The sequence below is a fragment of the Mustela lutreola genome, chromosome X, assembly GCF_030435805.1.
Source record: "Mustela lutreola isolate mMusLut2 chromosome X, mMusLut2.pri, whole genome shotgun sequence".
Lineage (NCBI taxonomy): Eukaryota > Metazoa > Chordata > Mammalia > Carnivora > Mustelidae > Mustela > Mustela lutreola.
Window position 1 is genome coordinate 15,768,119 of NC_081308.1, and position 12,956 is coordinate 15,781,074.

General features: G+C 42.3%; 1 protein-coding gene across 23 annotated transcripts in view; it reads right to left on the reverse strand.

The window, feature by feature from the left end:
• Nucleotides 1-249: 249 nt before the first annotated feature.
• MAP7D2 (MAP7 domain containing 2) overlaps nt 250-12,956 on the reverse strand; it is a 97,642-nt gene continuing 84,935 nt past the window's right edge. For 12 of the 23 annotated variants that reach the window (XM_059157867.1, XM_059157868.1, XM_059157863.1 and 9 more), the window contains 7 exons: nt 10,962-11,190; nt 9,849-9,953; nt 8,777-8,833; nt 8,252-8,330; nt 7,112-7,298; nt 4,240-4,512; nt 250-1,567 (listed from right to left, as the gene is read on the reverse strand). In XM_059157867.1, coding sequence (XP_059013850.1) covers nt 4,263-4,512; nt 7,112-7,298; nt 8,252-8,330; nt 8,777-8,833; nt 9,849-9,953; nt 10,962-11,190 — 907 coding nt within the window. In that variant the 3' untranslated portion in view covers nt 250-1,567; nt 4,240-4,262. The remainder of the gene's footprint in view (nt 1,568-4,239; nt 4,513-7,111; nt 7,299-8,251; nt 8,331-8,776; nt 8,834-9,848; nt 9,954-10,961; nt 11,191-12,956) is intronic. The other 11 variants (XM_059157879.1, XM_059157864.1, XM_059157883.1 and 8 more) reach the window with 3 other exon arrangements.

Genomic DNA, 12,956 nt, shown 5'->3' on the forward strand with positions numbered 1-12,956 from the left:
TAGCAAGCCATCAGACTCCTCAATGAAAATGTATTTCACGTTAAACACAACGTACACATCATGCAAATGAGGCATCACCATGGTCACAATGGTGCTGTGAGGTACAACAGATCACAACAAAACAAACAGCAAAATAAAGCTATAGGAAAGATGGTGAGGCATTTTTTGAAAGTCAGACCATGCTATCATTTTCTGTGTGCTTGTCATAAAAGGGATTTTCCCCCCGATATGCATCAAGATCAATAGCACTGCATTACTGGAGGCATGTATTTTATTTAATATATACACATACACAAACATACACAGTTTCCATAACTAATAAAGTCTTAAACTGTAGTGGGTTTTAAAAGCACATGAACAAGATTACTATCGAGACTTCTTTTTATCTCCTTGTTGCAAACCTCAGTCAAAATTATGGATCTTTTCCAAATGCTTTATTGTACAAGTCAAAAAAAGTTTCAGAGAAGGCCATTTTAGTCTGAAAGTCACATTTCACCACAAGAAATCAAATTAAGAAAACACATTATTATAGGTGTTCTGAAAATGTGCATGAAACACATGGAGTATACATTCTAGTGTCATTTGTCCCCCATTCGGATGTTTTTATACTGAAGTCTATTAAAGTGATGTATTGGGTCCAGTTGAGGGCCCCCTTATTCCAGAGCACTATCCTTTTCATTTGTGTCTGGCTTCATCAGAGTTGAGCAAACACAGGAGCAAACAAACAAAGACCTGAAGATCCAGGAGAAAAGCAATAGCAACAACATGAAAACCAACCACCTGTGCATGAGACACAAAATTCATTCAAACTTCCTTCGGTCCAAAAGCCGCTTGATGGCTTGGGAGATTTTTTTAAGGTTCAACAATGACAAGATCCTTGCCAGACTGAGGTGCCCACATCTATAAGAAAATGCGTAAGTGAACAGAAATCATCCCGCACTGCTTGTTTCCATAATCAACCAGACTTACTCTATTAGGTCCCCAAGGAGTAATGCGGGGCAACCCATTTTACAGGTGGCTAAGCTTAATAATAAAAAAAGCTTCTTGATAGTAACTTCCAACAAAGACACCCCAGAGAAGGGAAAAAACCCTCTGGAATTTCTTCTTCTAAACAGAGACAAGGAGATAAGCAGCCCAAGTTCAATATATATGCTTAAACAGAGTCTGGGTTAACGTCTAGAATATTTACAGGAAAAGACATCTACATGTTTAGGTACTCCAGCTTCGGGAATAAGAACAGTTATAAGGTGAATTTCCAACACAGAACCACCTGGGTTATTCAGAGGATCACTACGATAATAAAGTAGTACAGGAAGTGCTTTATCAGCAGCTGAAGCTCATAAATAGATCTGTAACATGAAATTTTGCTAAAGCCCAACAAGACCAGCATTTCAAGGTTTCTACCAAGAGTGGCCAGGGTTTGAGTTTGACATACTAACTAGGAATATACGGTTACATTTTGATCTAATAATTTGGAATCCAGGGATTTAGGACAACAGAAGCTTCTTCAGAGGACCGGCAGCTCGGATTTGACTACCAGCAGCTTCATGGGTTCTCCAAACACCACCTGTGTCAATTCAAAAACAAAACCAGGTGAGATGAATGAAGAGACCACGTTGTACCTATTCTTTCTCACTAAAATGATCACATTGTCTGGGACTTTCTACCTTCTTGATTATATTTTCCTTGGTTCATAAAGTATCTTTCAGCTGAGGTGCTACAGCATTTTGGGTAGAACTATTCTATTAGGTGGCCAAATTCTCTTTGGTTGGGACTGTCCTAAAACCTGCAGGATGCCTGAAGTCCTGCTTTCCAAATGGCAGTGCTACCCCCAGCTACTGTGATAATTACCCCCCCCCCAACATGTTTTAAGATTTCAAAAAAGAACTTATTTTGAGAAGCCAAATGCAGTCAAAACAAACAAAACACATGCTTATTTATGTTTATCTCTATCCCATTCTTTGTATTTTTTAAAGTTTTTATTTTAATCCTATTAACAGTATACTGTTCATTTCAAGGATACAGTAGAGTGAGTCAGCACTTCTGTACGGCACCCGTAAGCCGGTGCTCATCAGGACTCGGGTCCTCCTTCATCCCCATCACCTGTCTCACCCATCACCCCCCAACCTCCCCTCTGGTAACTGTTTGTTCCTTGCAGTTAAGAGTCTGTTTCTTCTTTGCCTCTTCCCCCTCCCCTTTGCTTGTTTGTTTTGTTTCTTAAATTCTATGTATGAATGAAATCACATGGCATTTTTCTTTCTCTTGCTGATTGATTTCACTTAGCATAATACTCGCTAGGGACATGGTTTATTCTAAAAATTATCTATCATGCATTCGCTTTCATGTGTGAAAGGGCCACACCTTCTTTCCCAAAACTCAAGAGAGGAGATGCACCGTGTACACCCAAAAGTTGAGCACAGGCAAATGTACACAAACTACAATGACCTTGATTATGTGGCCTCCCCAACCTGTTTCCTCATGTGAATTTATTTAAGTAATCTCTGCACTCAACATGGGGTCAAAAACCCTGAGATCAAGAATCTCATGCTCCTCTGACTGACCCAGCCAGGAGCCCCAAAATAGACTTTAATATTCTTTTTAGTAGGCTCTACGCTGAACATGGGGCTTGAGCTCCTAACCCTATGATCAAGAGCTCTACTGACTGAGCCAGCCAGGCACCCCATATTTCCTCATTTGAGAAACAGAAAGGTTGGACTGTATCATATCAGGCATTAAAGTTCTGTTATAGGAGTGGAGCATAAGGGACATTTAACTCTAGGAAACAAACTGAGGATCGCTGGAGGCGAAATGGGTGAGGGGATGGAGTAACTAGGGGGTGAGCATCAAGTAGGGCACATGATGCAATAAACACTGGGTGTTATATGCAAATGATGCATTACTGAACTCTACCTCTGAAACTAATGATGCACTATATGTTAATTAATTGAATTAAGATGAGATTTTAAAAAAAGAAAGTGAGAGTGTGAGGAGAATATAGAAATGTTTTGAAGAGTCTGAAGTGGGAGGACAGTTGGAATCAAGTTATGAAAGGAACTGATGACAGATTCTAATTATGTTTTCATCATCAAAACAAATAAGCCCCAAACTGCAGTAAATCTAATGTGAGGTATGTATAACTAAGTCACCCAGATGCAGAGTGTTTAGAACTCATTTTGGCAAGAAAAAAGGCCAAAGGTGGTGAACATAAGCTTTAGGACGCAAACATCAGTTCTCCATTCCCCCACTCCCTCAGGTGTGATCCAAGAATAAATATTCACTTTAAAAGATTGTAGAACGGGTCAACAGAACAGCAAATCATTTGGCCAAAAGCTCATCACCGCATATAAATTATTGTAGCTAGAATGTGAAATGGCACTGAGAGAAACTAGGGGAGACATTCATTTTATTAATACCACCTTGCACCACCATTACAGCATTCTCTCTTTCCCGCTAAAAATGGTGCTACTCCAGACAGATGGCAGGTTGAACTTTTAGCAGTGTTTCTCAACACACACACCCATCCACAAATCCCAAAGAGCAGGGGCAGGCATGGTGGCGAATGGCAGTGAAGGCTCTCAAAATCCATCTCAATTATTGTGTATGTGTTGCAGTATATACTATATACAAGTTTTCCCCCCATCTGAAAGAACATTCCTATGAAACCTTTTGTAATGGCATATGGTGAAGAAGCAATTACCAACTTACATGAAAAAAAATTTTTGAGCACTTCCAGACTCCAAAAATAACCTCTTAGGCTTTTCTGATACTTTAGGACACCTCTTGCCAATGGATGTGCAAAATAAATGGAGATAAAGCACAGATGCTTACTGACAGCGCAAAGCTATGGCAGCTGAATGCTGAGTGCGGCTGTCAGGAAGGAGCCTGGCAGAGCCACTCTCACTGCCTCTCTAACAGCTGGCTCCAAGGTGAACGCTGAATACTATTTGCACATTTTGCCTCTCTCTCTTTTTTTTTTTTTTTTTTTTTTTGGTAAAAGCGAGAACCCTCTTTGGATTACTTTCAGTTACTATAAACAGGTACTAACGTAGGTCTTTCATAAACTACATTTTGCATAGTGTGGAACTTTTGGAAAAACAGGTGGTATCTGTATTCATATTCACGTTTGTATTTTTCAAATAAAACTGCCCATGGAAGAGATGGAATGATGTTTACCCCACCTTCACAAACCCCAGGTGGAGAGGTATAAATTTAGACTCTAAGCAAAAGACTGTACTGTACCTTTCATTAAAGAGAGGTATTTGTCAACAGAAGGTGTTCAGAGTATTTTCTTGGCCAGGACTGTTAAATCCTTCAATCAGATTTTTGTTACAGTCATCCAGGCTGAGATTTTCACTGGATCGCTTGGGGTACATGGGGGGGCCCGTGAAATCTAAGAGATCTTGAAGAGCTCGGGCATTACCAGTTCCATTTTGGTCCAGAGACACCCCAGGAATCATTTCACTTACTGGTGAAAATTCTGGGATAGAAATAAGCTCTTCCTTTGAAACAGGACTGGAATGTGGGGAGGGGGAAGAGAAGGACAGAAGAAGAGAGAGAAAGGCAAAAATTAACTGTATTTGCAGTATTTGGTTATATTACTTTTCTAGAGAAGATGGACTTAGAATTAGAGTTGGTGTGAAATGTACTAAACAAAATACAAGTTAGTTCAGCTCTGAGACTCTGACAGAAAAGGCCCCCATGGAGAACAAGGGAAGTGGACTGAGCATAGTTGCGAAGGCCAAGCTCACACTTCCACAAGAAGAAAGAAAATAAAAACTAAAGGCACCAGCACTGTGGAGAAGCCAAGCACTTCCAAAATCTTTAAAATGGAAAAACCAAATAGAAAGTCAATGCTAAAAAAAAAAAAAAAAAAAAAAAAAAAGCAAGCCAATGCTAGAAGTTAAAACTGAGCTGAGGAAGGGCTCTACTCAGCACTGGAGCTTCTGGGGCCACTTTTCTCAAGAGGTGCTACTTTTGACGAGCTGCTTTTTCTCCCCTGGCCTCAGTTTCTCTGCTGTACAATGGGGTGAACAATCATTTCTTCATACCAGGGCTCCTGTGAGCGTGATCTGATCATAGCGCAGAAGTCTGTGTGGAGCCACCTGGTGTAAGCGTTCAGTTTAGGTGGGAGCCGTTATTAGCCAGGACCCCACCATCCACCCACCACCAGCGGAGCAGATCTTTCCCAAGTTCCCTCTCTCAAGTAAGGCCCCACTCCACCCTGACTTATCCAGCTCCTGCCCACCAGGCCTGGCTCTCTATCTCCTAGAGATGGAAGAAGGAGTTTCACAGCGGTGTCAGCCATAGGCCTAGCTCAGATGAGTGGTGGGCTGGCGTGTGAGGTCTCATCACTCGGAGTCTTTCTTAACAGCCAGAGTAAGGCTGCTGCCAGGTTCAACTGTTCTTTTCTTCCTTGATAAGATCTGAGAGAAGAATCTATAAAAACCAGCTGAACTGAAAAACTCAGAAAATCCATCTCCCTCATACTCAGCCTAGTTAAGGGGTAGTAGAAGACCTACCATCACCTCTGGTGGCCGGAGCCTGGGCAAACTGCCCGATCAGCAGAAAAACCCACCCCATCTCCACCTCACTTTACTTTCTCTCCCTGGGTTTACAGAGCTGGTCAGAGCATGAGGAGGAGAAAAGGCCACAAGTTTGTGTGCAACTTCCAGGTGTCATCTCTCTTTAAATGCAGAGACAGCCACAGGAGAACTCGGAGCACACACAAAGCCCCTTCACTTCTTGAACCCTGGCGGATGCTGTCTCTTATCCCATACCCCACTCCCAGAGACATAAAGAGTAAGCAGAGGTAGGCTCAACATGGGGCGGGGGCAGAGATGTGGTGTTAACTTTTAAGATGACTCAGCTGTTTTGCCCTAGCGGCTGAGGAGTGGAACCCAAGGAAGCAAGGGCTGTCTCTGTAGAATTTGCTCTACTGGCGAGGGGGTACTGGACCCTGGGTTTTTACATATCTGGCTCAAAGCCAGGATGCACAAGCTGGGATATTTACAATCACTGTGCCCTAGGAAAGACCATCTTTCCCAGAGAAAGCTGAGAATTCACAGCCAAGGAGAGAAGGGTAAGCTCTGGGGGGCTGGAGCTCTGACAGAAATTTTGCAAAACACTGTCACTGCCTCCACTCAACTGCCCTGCCCAAGGCTCTCTCTTGCAATGTCTCTGCCCCAACCACAGGCTAACTGAATTCTCCTTTTGATTGAGATGAATTTGCCAGGTGATATCATCTATAAACACACCTAGTTAAAGAATTCCTAAGATTGTAGCATCTGAAAGCAAATGAGATTCCTTATCAAGTCCCTGCTGACAAGTCTACGTAACATAAGACAGTGGACACAGTCCTGTTGGTGTTGCACTCAGATCCCCTTTAGCTGTAGGTACATCTGGCTCCCAGCTGCAGAGAGAGCAGGCTGCTAATAGCTCAGAGCTGCCACCTCTTCTCTGAATACCCACATTCGACTGACAGGAGCCCTATGTCCACTGAAGTTATAACTGCATCCCCTACCTTGGGTGACCATGCTCAATGACTGATGGATACAGTGGCACAGAAGCTGCCTCCCTTAATCAGACCACTCTCTGGTAGAAGTTTATCCCCTAAACAGAAGCCTTGCTTAGCGATTTCCTGTGCCCCATCCTGCTTCCCACCCTCCTCTTGCTCCAGAGAGCTCTTTCCCTATAAATCCCAAGCCTTTGAATACCTGTTCCAGGCTCTACTTCTTTTTTTAGTATTTATTTTAGGTGAGAAAGAGAGAGCGAGAGCACGCACACAAGTGGGGTGAGGGGCAAGAGTATTCAAGCAGACTCTCTGCTGACCACAGAGCCAGGCGCGAGGCTCAGTCCCACGACCCATGAGATCATGACCTGAGCCAAGACCAAGAGAGATGCTCAATCCATTGAGCTACCCAGGAACCCTTCCCAGGCTCTACTCCTAGGGAACCCGACCTAAGACACTGATAAACCAGTGACAGCTTTCCTAAATGTCAATGGAACCTACTTTAGTTGATTCAGGTGTTTAAAAGAAAAGAAAAGTCAATGAAGAGGCAGTGGAGGTGTTTGGAGAAGAGGTGAAGCTCACATGCAAAATAAATCAACTTACCTCACATCCATAGACTGAACCTCTTCAGTTGAATCATCCAGACTGTTTGATTTCCCATCAAGGGTGTCCAGATGAACAAGTCCCCCAACTGGTTTAAGCCCATTAGAGAAAATGTCTCGGGGAAAAGTTTCTGGGGCACTACGCCCCACACCATTAACTTCCTGGCAGTTGTTTAATCCATTTATTTCTGATTGAGAACACAAAGTCATTCTGTTAACCATAAAATATCCAGAGCTAACAGAGGAAATATACATTGAAGCAATTAATTTAAACCTCTACTTTACCAGCAGTACAACATCTTTTGCCAAAAAAACCCCACAACAAATGAACGAACAAACAAAAAAAAACCCATGTCATCAGCTTCACACAGGGAAAAGAAAGGACTAATGACATCACCAGTGTCTGTGCAGGGCTCCTGACCCGCCCAGGAGGCTTGCTGTCTCATACTGTGCAGGTCCCCAGGCTCTGTAGAGCGTTTACTTGAGCCCCAAGGCAAAGGAAAAATGTAGAATGCTTCGGAGATGGACACACCCTTCTGATTCTGGTTGCCATGAAATAGTCACATCTAGAGTTTTTTTTTTTTTTTTTTTTTTTTTTTTTTTTTAAAGATTTTATTTATTTATTTGATAGAGAGAAATCACAAGTAGATGGAGAGGCAGGCAGAGAGAGAGAGAGAGAAGCAGGCTCCCTGCTGAGCAGAGAGCCCGATGCGGGACTCGATCCCAGGACCCTGAGATCATGACCTGAGCCGAAGGCAGCGGCTTAACCCACTGAGCCACCCAGGCGCCCCAACATCTAGAGTTTTAAGTATACCCGAGAGAGACAAGCTGGACTGCCCGAAGTGTGGGAGACAGTAGAAACCACCGTAGAATAGCAGAGTCCATTCTGAATAAAACCTGACCAGCTGTTGAGCTCCCTGGAAGGTAGCATGGGCCAGCAGGTGGCCAGCTTTCTGTGGCGGGACTAGTAGAGTTCCACTTTCTGAATGGACCTGACAGATGGGGACTCCACCAGAAGGGAAACTACACAGTCCCCTTCCAGCAGTAATGCTCTTAAGACCCACGGGTGCTTGTTGCCAGCAGGAAGTGCTATGAGCCCGGACCTGCTGAAAGGAACTCAAGAACCAGTTCTCACACTCACCTATTTTGTTTGGGACAACTGGTTTTGTCTTTTTTTCCACACACACAGCAGACTGAAGCTCCACCTTTGGGTCTTCCTTCTGAAAGCAGATATAGGGAAGGATGACTTTACACAGAAAGACAAGTGCTTCTGAAATGCATCAGAAGATATTTTGAACTGTACTGAGCCATCTGCCTGTTCCATGGTAATTCCTGGAATCTTTTGAGCTTATTACAAATCATCTGTGTATCCCTTATTAATCTGTCACCATTTCCTGATTTATTCAGGGACTACTATGCCTCTCTCTGCATTCCTACCCCCACTTCTCAGAGGAAATTTTTCATTACCACCCTGTCTGAAACTCCTCGCTTAGACTTCTCTTTCCTTCCAGGTACCAACAGTCTCCTTAATCTAGCCAGGAACAAAGTAGGAAGAGTTCAATTTTTCTGGCTTTTTCTCTCCAAGACCTTTAATTCCACTGAATATACCATGTCATTCTTTCCTCCTCAGCCAATAAACTATTAAAATGGCACTCTGAAAACCTACCTTCACTTCTGGAGACACATCACTCTTTCTTGTTCTCTTCATGATTTCATCAATTCTCTGGAAACCAAAAAGAACCAGGTAAGAGGACAATAAAACCAAATACACGTAAAAGCAGCTGGGTCTATAGGCAATTCCATATGTCAGAAAATTTATAAAAGAGAAATATCAGCAGAGAATAATTTCCACTGGTTTTCCACTGGTTTTGCAGATATACACCTCTGCCCTATAAACAAGATCAAATACTTGAGAAGTGAACTAGTACCTAAAATCAACAGTTTAGATTCCATTTTTTTCCTTCCTTTCCATAGGTTACCTAAAAACCAACAAATCACCACCTGCCATTCTAGAGGACAACCCTAGAGAAAGTAAAGCTGAGGTGCAGGTCAGGAGGGGAGGCCAGAGACTGGTCTCCTAACTCTCAGGCCTAAAGTAGTTCAAAGCCTGGGCTGGATCTACGATAACTTGGGAATGGAGCTTTATAATCAGTCTCCTTAAATACAACTTTATCCCTAATTATTTAAATGTAAATGGATGAAACTCTCCAATGAAAAGACAAAGACTATGAAACTGGATTAAAATAACAAGTCTTAACTATATGCTGTTTATAAGAGACGTATGGACATATATAGGTTCAAAGTATAAGGATGGAAAAATATTTACCATGTAGACACTAAGCACCAAAAAGGCTGACAAAGTGGACTTTCAGACAATTATTACTAGAGATAAAGATGTATTAGTGATAAAGGGGTCAAATCAATAAGAAAATTTAATAATCTGAAATATGTATTCACCTAAAAGCAAAGCTACAAAAACATACAAAAGTTGATAGAACTAGAAGAAGAAATGGCTAAATCCATAATCACCAATAGAGCTTTTAACATTCTTCTCTTAGTTACTAATAGAACAAGAGGAAAGAAAACCAATGGAGATAAAGAAGATTTGAACAGCACTACCAACAAACTTGACCTAATTAGGTCATTTTCCGATCACTCTACCCAACAACTGTAGAACAGAACTGGATTCATTTCCTGTTCTTGCCTCACCCTAACTCCTCCTGATCCTTGGCTCTTACCTTCTTCCTCTCCAGTCGCTCTTGCTCAATCTGCAGGATGATTTGCTCTCTTTCTAGACGCATCTGTTTAGCTGCCTCCTGGGCCTTTGCTTCTGCTGCTTCCTTCTGACAGAAACAGGAAAACCAAGGCACAGACTTTACTAAGCTGAGAAAACAGTGTTGTGGGATTCCTTGGGATATGCACATAACCTACTTTATCATCTATCTCAAAGGGAATGTTGTTTCAATATTTAGTGTGGATTTACACAGCCTGTTCTATGACACAGCAGACGTGGCTGGGCCTCACTCACACACCCTCAGTCCACCATGCAAATTACCCACAGATATTTTCCATACTGCCTGCCAAGGTCTTTCTGGGCTTAAGGACAGTTTCTAGCCATGTGCATGTGGCCAGGAACTTCAGAAACATTTTTTTTTTCATTTCAAGGTTTATTTATTTATTAGAAGGAGAGAACATGCACACACAGAGCCAAGTGGAAGGAGGCAAAGGAGAAGGGAGAGGAAAAGGTAAAGAATCCCAAGCAGACTCCACACCGAACATGCAGCCTGATGTGGGACTCGATCTCATGACCCCAAGACCAAAACTGGAGCCAAAACTAAGAGGTGGGTGCCCAATGAAATGAGCCACCCAGGCACCCCAGGAGTTTCAGAAACTTAATTCCCACAAGGAATGATCTACAGCCATGAGAGGCAGGAGCTGAAAGATAAATAATCCAGTTTCCTCACCCCTCAGAGGGACAATTCCAAGGCATACGGCACGGTCTCTTAGAGAATGCCAAAGGGATGAACTCCCACTGGTCCACAGTAAGCTACTCCTTAGTTCACTGACATGGGCTTTCCTCTCACTTCCCTACCAGCTTCCTGGGATCTTATCCCAAATAAACTACTGGTACCCAAATTCTCATCCTAGCATCTACCTTTTGGGGGATGTGAACTGACATACAACAAATATTACAAACTTCACTTTTATTGTCCAAAGTAACTCACACTTAATAACCAGCCCAGTTAGTTTAAGGAAAAACTTCAAGGAAGTATTATAAGTTATTCAAATTTAACTCATTTTACCTAATATAAAGTCCTTAAGGAAAGTCCATATGAAGACTCATACAGTACCTGCTTTTCAATCATGACTTTTTCTTGCTTTTCCTTTTCTTGTTTTTCTTTTTCTTGCTCTTCTTTTAATAACAGCTCCTCCTTGGCCTTTCTCTTAGCCTCCTCTTCTGCCTTTCTTTTTTCTTCCTCTTCCTGCTGCTTCTTTTCCTCTTCTTGCTTACGGGCTTCCTCTTCTAGGCGAAGTTTTTCCTCCTCTGCCTTTCTTTTCAATTCCTCTCTCTCCAGCCTTCTGAGAACATAAATGTTGTTAGGAGATGTTGACATTCTCAGAAGACAAACTATCAAAGAACTGTGTGCTGATAGGAGTGCGTAAGGTTCAACACAGTTGCAGACATGTGCACTTGAGTTAGTATCCACTCAAGGAAATGACTCATCTTTCCTGAGAAGCAACTTCAGTCCATATATATATATATATATATGTATGTGTGTGTCTGTATTAGGGTTAACTTTAAATTCTGTTAATACAGAGTAATGAGGTACTGACTTGTGAACACACCATAATGAAGACACAAATGTTCCCTAGTCAAACTACAAAGGACTATAGCTCCATCATTCTTACTTAATGACAATTCTTTAAAAACTAAGTGAAATAAATATTTAAAACTAATTAAAGCCAAAAAAACTAGAAATGTCTTGATGGCTACAACTGTGCCAGTCAGCAATTTAAGAGCACTGATGGCAAGCTCAAAAAGTTTACTTTGGGTTCTAATTGCTACATGACTTCTGAAGCAGCAAGTGGAAGAAAACACTCAACAGAACCCTTATATTTAATACAGAAATTAACACCTATTTCTCATTTGTTTTACCAATCTTTAAAAATCTCTTTTAGCTTGGGGCGCCTGTGTGGCTCAGTCAGTTAAGCATCTGACTCTTGATTTCGGCTAGATCATGATCTCAGGGTATGAGACTGAGCCCCACACATGCACCACACTAAGTGGGGAGTCTGTTTGTGATTCTCTTTCACCCTCTCACTCTGTCCCTCTCCCCACTCATGCTCTCTAAAATAAGTAAATAATTCTTTAAAAAATGAGGTGTTAAAAAATCTCTTTTATCTATCTTTGCTATATGAAAACTAAATGACATTTAGAAATTTTTCATCCACAGATGAATGGTTGATAATAGAATGATAAAGAGCTCTAAGCAGTGAGGGAAAATACTATAAAGTCTAAGTGCTTGTGGGGTGCCTGGGTAGCTCAGTGGGTTAGAGCCTCAGCCTTCCGCTCGGGTCATGATCCCAGGGTCCTGAGAGCGGCCAGCACCAGGCTCTCTGCTCAGCAGGGAGCCTTCTTCCCCCACTCTCTCTGCCTGCCTCTCTGCCTACTTGTGATCTCTATCTGTCAATAAAATCTTTAAAAAAAAAGAAATCTGAAAACAAGCACTTAAAGATTTTATTTATTTGACAGAGGGAGAGATCACAAGTAGGCAGAGAGGCAGGCAGAGAGAGAGGGGGAAGCAGGCTCCCTGTCGAGCAGAGAGCCCGATGCGGGGCTCAAATCCCAGGACCCTGGGATCATGACCTGAGCCAAAGGCAGAGGCTTAACCCACTGAGCCACCTGGGCACCCCTGTTTTTAGATTTCTAATGTTCTTCCTGTTCACAAATTTGTCATATTCCTCAACTATAAAAATAATATAAGTAATCATACTCATCTTACAGTATGTTACTGAATGGCAATGTGACATATGGACAAGACTGCACCTGAGGTATCTGGCTGGTTCAGTTGGGTTAAGCATCTGCCTTCGGCTCAGGTCATGATCCCAGAGTCCTGGGAATAAGCCCCGTGCCGGGCTCCCTGCTCAGCAGAGACTCTGCTGCTCTCTCTGCTCCTCCCCCTGCTTGTGCTCTCTTTCTCTCTCTCTCAAATAAATAAATAAACAAAATGTTAAAAAAAAAAAAAGATTCTCTCTCTCCCTCTGTCCTCCCCCTGTCAAAAGATCAGGACTTTAAAAAGAATGTCCTCCTATCCTGCAGGAAATGTGGAGGCAATTAGCCTATG